Consider the following 9,155-nt stretch of genomic DNA (forward strand, 5'->3'; position numbering starts at 1 on the left):
AGCCCACTTCCTCTTTTACCCCCTCCTCCCCCCTCTCCTGCTTTACTTACTGATGGGATGAGGGAGTAATGGAGAAAGAGTTCCATGTCCACCAAGCCAGCACAGGTGCCATTTAACTGCCTTGTCCTGGAAAATGGCCAAAAAACACATTCATATCATCGGTCACTGCTGCAGGTATTCGCCCTTCGGTCCTGACCATCACTGTCAGGAGTTTGGCTTGCAGTCCACTAAGATCATCTGATCTTTTTAAGTTTTGCTTCCTCAGAGCCAGTACTACTCACATGTGATGTGTCTTCCCCAAGTGGATTAACCATTTTTCTGATTTTTTTCTCCACCCTGATCATCTACCCACCGCCCTGCTAACTGGGCCTAACTCCTTCCTTTCTTTTTCTTTTCTTTTTTTAAAATATATTTTATTGAGGAAGGGAGAGGGATAGAGAGCCAGAAACATCAATGAGAGAGAAACATCAATCAGCTGCCTCCTGCACACTCCCTACTGGGGATGTGCCTGCAACCAAGGTACATGCCCTTGACCGGAATCAAACCTGGGACCCTTGAGTCCGCAGGTTAGTTCACACAAACTCTCCATCCATGCTTTTGTTCCGGCCCTCCGGTCCCGTTTAAGAACCCATTGTGGCCCTTGAGTCAAAAAGTTTGCCCACCCCTGCCCCAGACCGTTTGCTCCTGTTTCCAGGAGTGTCTCGGGTGAGCCATTCCCCGGGCTGAGCATCCCTCCCCAAGCCTCAATCAAGCGCATACTGTGGGCAGCCGGCTGGCATCCCTGGCCTCCTGCTAGGTGTGAGGTGTCAGGAGCTCCCTACCCTGTACTCCTGACCATACAGTGGACTGAAGTCCTTCACCTGGTTAACCAGTAGCCAGAGCAGCTGGCCATGCCCGGCCCCGTGACCAGTCTCCCACTTCCAGGCTGCTAGCAGGGTGGCCCAAAGCAGGGCAGCCTTGCCCAGAACCGTCCCGCTGCCCTCTCTGCCTCTCCCCGCTTGCCCAGCCGCCGGCCTCCTCGGAGGCCCTCATGAAAAGAGGCCCAGCCAGGAAACCAGCGGCATTTACCCCAGCCATGGTGCTCAGTGCCGTGGCTCCTGAGGCTCAGGGGACTCATGGGTCTCAGTCTAGTCAGTTGTTAATTGTGAAGTTGGACTTAGCCCACTGTCACAGCAGCCAGCCACTGTGTAGAAATGTCTTTTTCTGGGTCTGTGTCCCCAGTGGATGGGGAGCTTCTCGGGGGCATTCATCTCCATGTGCCCAGTTCCTAGCCTGACATGTGGCACTAGCAGGTACTCACTGATATTCCCAAATGGATGGATGGAAAGCTAACATTTCTCCAGGGCCTGCTGTGAACCAAGCTTACCCTTTAAGGGTTATCCTTTTATTATTAACTAACTTCATCCTCACAGCAGCCCGGAGAGAGAGGTCCTGTTATCAACCCATTTCACAGGTGAGGAAACTGAGGCATTAAAAGAAACTTGTCCAAGCTTACCCAGCTGGTGAGTTGGGGAGCCAGGACTTAAACTCGGGTACTGTGGATGATCATGTAGTTCCCAACTGTCACATTCTACATCTCATCAACCTAATTTTCTGTTCCTATGGCCAGGCAGTCTGAGCTCTCCTGGGACAAAGATGTGAGAATCGCAGGGACTTGTGATGATTTAAGGGTAAATGTGTGACAGGTCATTTGTGCAAAACAGTAATGCCACGGGGGGAAGTACACTTCTTTTTGTGAGTGAAGTCCACGGTGAAATGACAGGCTGTCTGAAGGAGGGGGAGCAGGTGGGAGGACCAACAAAATAAGACTGTCGTGCGTCGACGACTGTCGGAGCTGGGCGATGGGAATGTGGGTTTCTTTACACTAGTCTCTGCTTTTGTATAAGCTTGCACACTTTCCTAAAAAGAAGTTTATGTTTCTTAAATAAAATAAAATTAAGTCTATGACTATCATACAACCACACAGGCTGCCTGCCACCTTGCCGACAGTGTCTTTGGCCCACCCCCTTCCCGTCCCCCTCCATCGCCCTCAGGCCTGCCTCTGACAGCCTCCCCAGAGAGTCGCCTGCATCTCTGTCTACCTCGCTCTCTAATTGCCTGTTGGTTTGTCTCCGTCTGTCACTTTCTGTGACTCTGAGAATCAGGGAAAAGCTCTACAGTGAAAGACACCCTTCCATTTTCGTCCAGAGACTCTCTTCTCTGTGTGTCCATATCTCTGTTTTCTTCTTTGCCTCAACCTCTTCCATTCATTTTGACCTTGCTGTGCAGCTAGGGAAGGTCAGCTCTGGGTCAGTACCCTGCCTCAGAGGGCGTGTCTCGGGTGTTTCTATGCTTGTGTGGGTCCTCAGGTCGGCCTGGAGGGAAAAGCTGGGATTTGGAGACAGATACCTTGAGATCTTGGGTGAATCATTTCTCCCCCTGAAGCCTTGGCTGCTTCGTCTGTAGAATGGGAGTGATGCTATTGCTTTCCTGGGTTGTTAGAGAACGAGTAGGAATGGCGCTTTGTTAACTGAGAAGCACCACGCATGCTGGTTCTCGGGCCTGCTTCCACCTTCCCCACAACTACCCCGCCCCCCACACACACACACTGTTTCACAAGGTGGGAGTGGGGACTCCAAGCAGCAGCCTGGCCCCCAGCAGACTCTGGGGTGCTCTCCTGGGGTGGCACCGGCATTATCAAGAGACACGGGAGCCACTGTACCAAGGAGCTGGATACCCTGGCTGGGTGCCCTGGCTCCACCAGAACCAGCTGGTTAACCATCTCATAGAAACAGAATCAGCTCGGCCAGGTCGGCAACAGAGCTCTCCATGGGGGCCCAGCGGTGGGACCTTCCCCCTGCCAAGCTATAGGCACCGCGGGAAAGATGGTGCTTTACAGCTGGCGCAGCATCTCCACTCTCCAGGCCTCGCGAACCCTCAGAGCAAGGTCAGAGAGCGGCTGCCACAGGCCCACAGTGGGGCTCACACACAGGCACTAACATAAGCCACGAAGATTAGAAATCAGGTATCAATTGTCTGACCTGTCTTTATTCCATTTTCTCCCAGGACCTCCCTTCTTCCTCCTCTGTGCCCAGATCTCTGTGCCTTGCCCTTGCCCATTCATTCTGAGCTTACGGTACAGCTCGGAAAGGCTGGCTCCAGGGGGGCTGTAGAGGGTGTGTTTCAGGTGCTTTCACACATGTCTGAAAAGTTAGGAGAGAGCGACATGAAAGAAAAGGTGATTGAAGAAGACAGAAGCCCAGTTTTCTACTTCCTGCCATGCTAACTGTCCAATAAAGCGATATTTGTTTTCATCTCTTTTCACTTAATAAAATGATAATAATAACTATCACATACTGAAGGTTTGCCACATGCTGGACATTGAACTAAGGCCTTTATGGTTATTATCTCACCTAATCCTTTCACAACTTAGGCAGCACAGATTATTCCCACTTCATGGATGAGAAAACTGAGGCTCAGAGAGAAAGAAGTAGATGCCCAAAGTCACTCAGCTAGAAAGCAGCAGAGCTATCATTGGAACCCTTGTTATATTTTCTACACAGGAAACATATTCACACACAAAATTACATTAAGACATTGAAAAGGGTTCTGTGTCTGTGGTCCTTGGAGAAGACAGGGACCCCTTATCTTCACTGGGCAGACAAATCTGACAACACGCTCAGGCCTGAGCCCGCCCTGTGAGAAGGGCCCTGGCCAGCTAGCCCACGTCCAGGGAGATGACCGTGATGGCGAGAAGGTCCTGAGAGGGATGCGTGGGGAGTATGGTGCTGAGAGTCAAATAAATGTCAGGGGCCCAGAGGCCACACGGGCACCTCAGGTGGGCCAAGTTCTTTGGGTTCAGCCCAACTTTTCTGAGTCCAGACCATGAAGCCAGTTGACTACCTCCTGGTCATCTCCTTTCGATGTCCACGGGCACTCCAGTCCAGCATGTCCCAACGGAACACCCCCTCCAACCTGCTCCTCCTCTGGGGGCCCTCCCTTCAGGAATGGCACCATCATCCACCCTTTAGTCTGAGCCAAAGACTCAGAGTCATCCTCAACTCCTTCCTCTCTAAGTCACTCCCATTCAAGCCCAGTCAGTCCAACCCCTCCAATCACTACCAAATTCAGATACATCTCGATCCCTACAGCCCCCTGCTTAGTCCAGCCACTGTCATCTTCACCTGGACTTTGCAGTAGCCTCCTGCCAGGTCTCCTACCTCCAGCATTGCCCCTCTCCCAACCATTCCCCACCCTGTGACCAACTTCCTGAGTCCGTATTCCAGCACATCACTCCCCTGGTCCCTCTCAGCCCAAGGAACCCAGCTGGAGAGAGAAGAGAGAGAGAGACCAATTCCCTTGGGCTTTCTAGTTCATGCCCCCACCCACCGAGCTGACTCCCTGCTCTCGGTCCCCCTGTCCATCAAGCTGATCTCTGGTCTGTTTCCCATCACGTGCCCTTTTCCATGCATTGCTCTCCCTCCCTCCTGCCTGTGCCTGTGTCTGCAGGGATCTCCTTCTCCAAGTGACTCTCATGATGCCTGTCCGTGTTCTCATGACTCCTTCTCTCCCTTTGCCTTCCACAGCATCCCCTGACAAGCTACACGGATACACTATAACCCCAGAGAGCGAACGTTCTATTTATTTTGTGTATATCTGGAGTAGTCTTTTCCGTTCTTAGATCTTAGACATTTGCATGGTTGAATGAGAACTCTTCATTCCTGACATCTGGGCAGGACTTTCCACCTCTCAAAGTCCTGTCACATTCTGTTCTCAGTGATCTCCACAAAGCTGTGGGCTAAGAAGGACGGGGGTTATTACTCCCGATTTACTGAGATCTGCCAGAAACTGCAGAGCCAGGATTCAAACCCGGGTCCTCGAACACCACGCCTGGACTCTTCCCACTCCACTCCGTGGCTCCAAAAGAAAGATGAACGAAATCTGTTCTTACCCAAGAACCCTATCCCTGACTCTTTCCTCTGTGCCAGCCTGCCTACAAACCAGCGAAACCAGGCCTTTCTCCCGATTGCCATGAGTCACCAACATCAGAGGAGGAAGCTGCCAGGACACTCGGTTGTCCAGCGTGACTGCTCTTACATCTTGTCTCGGAACTCACCTCTCGGCTGTGGGAATCATCTCGGTGGGAAAGCACCCCCCGCAGCCCCGGGGAGCGATCTGCTTCTCGGGTTGTCCTTTGAGCTTCTCCAGCCTCTTGGTTATGACTGCTCCACCCCGTTCTCTTCACAGCACCCAGAAAACTCACGGAAAAGGCAAACATCCAGTCAAATATTTACCAGCGAAATCGAAGCAAGCGGGTGGCCTTCTTCCTTGTTTCTGAACGCTGCTGGCTGTTCTTCTGCTCTTCCTCCCCTTCTCACGCTGAGTCAACAGGAACCTCCCTCCTACTTCCCCTCTCCTGGGCCCTTGTTGTCTCTTATAGGCCCTCTGAGCCATCAGAGCTTTGCCCAGCGGAGGCCTCTAGCTGGCTGTAAAAATTATTACCAGCAATCCAGTAGGACTGTGCCTCAAGCAATAAACGAGGAAACTGGAACCACTCACTGATTTTAAGATTCTCCTTGGAAACAAGGCTGCCCATTTACTGGGAGAAAGGGTTGGAGACAAGTTAAAAATGAATCCCACATTAAAAAAAAAAAGAAGAATCCCACAGATATGGCGGAGAATGTGATAAGACTTCTAAGTTACCATAATTGCCCATGGATTCTAAATGCCTACCCTTTTCCAAATGATCTTCTGGGGCTTAATGGCAACTAGACTCTAGGTAGTCACTGCATCCATCAGCTCCTAAGCCAGTCTACGGCCCCACCACACTTTTATCACCCGTAAGTTGCCTGTGGCTCCTCCCCTTCTCCATTCATTATGCCTCCTGATGGTTCTAATCCATCCATTTGTGCCAGAGGGTTCAGGGTGTGGGTATGTCTTGCTCACTTCCTCTTTTTCCTTGTGCCAGCATGGAGTTGGTGTTCAGAATGGTGGAGCCACAACCTGGAAGGAGCCTGGGCCCCTGAGTCAACACTGAAGGAGAATAGGAATAGCCGTTTAGATTTTACATGAATAAGCAATAAAATTCTATGTTAGGACCATTATACACTTCGGAGTTGGCTATAGCACCTAGTTCTTATCCTAATCAACACACTGCATTTTCCATCCACACTGCCTCTGCCCCAGATCCAGGCCTCTGTACCTCCTGTCTAGACTATGGTAAGAGCTCTCTAATGGCCTTGCAGCTCCTAGGCTCTAGGCTCAGTGCATACATACATACACCTCCCTGCAGCACAACTCAGATCTGTCACACCCCTGCCAAGCACCGTCCCATACTCTGCACTCCCAACTCGAGCACTCCAATCCAAGCCTTCCAAGAAGTTGCTTTAACCTTCTTTTCCACCTAATCTCCACTGGTTTCCTACACACATCTACAGGGTTTTTTAAGTTGCTTATTCTGGATCTTCAGGGAGCAAGGAACAGAGATCCACTCAAATTGCCCTGAGTTAAAGGGGCTTCCTATTACTCTCCGGCCAGGGTTGGGGTCCAACCTGGGAAGGTGTTGGAAACTGAGGTTCTTGGGAATAGCTCTTCCCCTCTCGTGGCCAATGGGTTTCTCTTTCTCTCATCTCTCTCCCTCTTGGTATTTTGGCTTCAATCTATTCTCTCTGCAGTTCAGTCCCTTTGCTTCCTTATGATTTCCACTCTCCCCTGGTTTCAACTCAGCACTGTCCTGACTCTAGCTCACATCACCCTTTCACCTTCTACCCGAAAAATTCACTGGCTCCTTTCCAGGGTTTCCCCAGGTCTAACTACCGGGAGAAAAGATCTACCCCAGTTTATCTTTTCCCCCAGGTAGGACACAGGCTAGTCTATGCTCTTCTGTCTTTGGCTCAATCCCACACCCCTTATATTAGTTTTCCTAGGGCTGCCATGATAAAATGCCACACACGGGGTGGCTTAAACAACAGACATTCATTATTTCACAGTTCTGGAAGCTGGAAGTCCAAAATCAAGGTGTCAGCAGGTTTGATTTCTACTAAGACCTCTTTCCTTGGCTCGCAGAAGGCTGCCTTCTCACTGTGTCCACACATGGCCTTTCCTCTGTGCAGGTGCGTCCCTGGTGTCTCTGTCTGTCCTAATCTCTTCTTATGATGCCACCAGTCAGGTTGGATTAGGGCAGTGATGGCGAACCTTTTGAGTTCGGCATGTCAGCATTTTGAAAAACCCTAACTTAACTCTGGTGCCGTGTCACATATAGAAATTTTTTGATATTTTCAACCATAGTAAAACAAAGATTTGTATTTTTGATATTTGATATATTTAAATGCCATTTAACAAAGAAAAATCAACCAAAAAAATGAGTTCGCGTGTCACCTCTGACACGCATGTCATGGGTTCGCCATCACTGGATTAGGGCCTACCCTAATGGCCTTATTTTAACTTAATTACCTCTTTAAAGGTCTTATCTCCAAATACAGTCCCATTCTAAGGTACTGGGGTTAGGGCTTCAATATATGAATTTGGGGGGGACAGTACCCAATCCATAACACCCCTGGTCTAAGCAGCTTTGGTGGGGTGGGAGAGGGTCATGGAGGCAGTGAGCAGGCACCATCACTGACAAACTCAGGCCATTGGTGTTTGCCCACCTTGATCCCTTTACTCCCACCCAGAGCACACTCTCCACCTCTGCTCCCCACCATCGTCTTTGTTCATTAAGTCTTACCTCAAGCATCATATCTGGCATGAAGTGTCTCCTGATCACCAGGTATAATCTTATTTCCCCTGGCTTGGTTTACATCTCTTTCACAGCATGTATTTAGGCCTTTATTTGTTTAATGTATTTAACGCATATTTATGGCGAAGCAGGCTGGTGCAGTGGTTCAGAGTGTGGACCGTGGGGCCAACTCCACCATTTACTAGCTGTGTAGCTCTGGGCAAGGTACATGGCTTAGCTCTCTGAGCCTCAGTTTTACCTGAGATAAGGCACACCTGCTTGATGGACATGTGAAGTTGAAGTGACCTAATACACATACAACGCTCAGGGGGGGCCTCACGGGCAGTAAGTGCTCAGTGGCATGAGCTGTTCCTGGGCGCCTGTTCTCTGCCTGGTCCTGACTGCATGTGACCACACAGTCACGTCACAGTTCAGGCGTCCAGGTCTCAGCTCCCCTGCTGGATCACAGCGGCCAAGAGGTCACGACTCGACCTGATTCAGCATGACGTCTCTGGGGTACAGGGGAGGCCCCGTAAGTGCTGGTTCTCAAAATTGAAAATAATGGAAGAAAAATGAAAAAGACAGAAATATAAAGATCGCGTACAACATCACTCTCTTCCTCGATGCCTAGAAACAAAGAAACACTGCAAATGTGTTTTCTCTGGAGCCGGGCCCTCTCTGTGCCTGGAAGAAGCAGTTCCTGAGGCATCCATGCCGCATGCTTCCGGGAAAAGACTTGCAAAGTGCTGCTTCTTCCGGGCGCACGGAGATGCTATCCCTTTGGGGAGCGCCCACCTGCCAGATGCTTCCTGGCTCCACTGCTCAGGCTCAAACGGACACTCTAAACTCTGATCATGCTAGTTCTTCTCACAACTCCTCTCTTCACACCCTTAAGGAAGAGTCATTTTGAACTGCACTGACCACCCTGAGGAGGCTGGGAAGGGAGCCACCTTCAAGGGGGAGAAACACTAAGACACTTGTTATGAAGTGTTTAAGTTCAGGAAAATTCCACCCATAGAAATAAGGACCCATTTCTAAGGGGTGACCATGCTGCAGACATGACCCCTTTTGAACCTGAAGTCAAACCTGTGCAATAGATTTCATTTTCCCTCTCCCATACTTTCTCAGTTTAGTGTTGAATCAAAACATAGAACTTACATGGATCCGGAGAATATGTCAATATTTGATTTGTCTCTACCATTCTAATCTATTGCCTCTCTTATCCAATGTACACTGATTCCTGTTTAAGGCTTTGGGGCATTTGAATACTTTTGCGAATTCATCCAGGTTATTGATAAAAACCTGAATAGAACAGAGCCCTAGAGCACTCCACTAGAGACCTCTTTCCAGGAGCCAGGTAACGATGCTGCAGGCAGCTGGCAAAGAGTGGGAAAGAGATGACTGACTACACCCGAACTCGGGTTAGGAAGGGTTAGTGTGTTTAGTTCTGTGTTCAGCA

General features: G+C 50.0%; 2 protein-coding genes across 2 annotated transcripts in view; one reads left to right on the forward strand and one right to left on the reverse strand.

The window, feature by feature from the left end:
- Positions 1–5,390, reverse strand: part of LOC102773976 (stimulated by retinoic acid gene 6 protein homolog) — a 27,644-nt gene extending 22,254 nt beyond the window's left edge. Inside the window, 3 exon segments of the mRNA XM_015560504.1 lie at positions 51–126; positions 5,096–5,206; positions 5,208–5,390. Of these exon segments, the coding sequence (XP_015415990.1) occupies positions 51–126; positions 5,096–5,206; positions 5,208–5,257 (237 nt within the window). The 5' untranslated portion in view covers positions 5,258–5,390.
- A 2,808-nt stretch (positions 5,391–8,198) lies between these two features.
- Positions 8,199–9,155, forward strand: part of IGFBPL1 (insulin like growth factor binding protein-like 1) — a 19,491-nt gene continuing 18,534 nt past the window's right edge. Inside the window, exon 1 of the mRNA XM_006758454.2 lies at positions 8,199–8,212. Within this exon, the coding sequence (XP_006758517.2) occupies positions 8,199–8,212 (14 nt within the window). The remainder of the gene's footprint in view (positions 8,213–9,155) is intronic.

Source organism: Myotis davidii, unplaced genomic scaffold (genome assembly GCF_000327345.1).
Source record: "Myotis davidii unplaced genomic scaffold, ASM32734v1 scaffold534, whole genome shotgun sequence".
Taxonomy (NCBI): Eukaryota; Metazoa; Chordata; class Mammalia; order Chiroptera; family Vespertilionidae; genus Myotis; species Myotis davidii.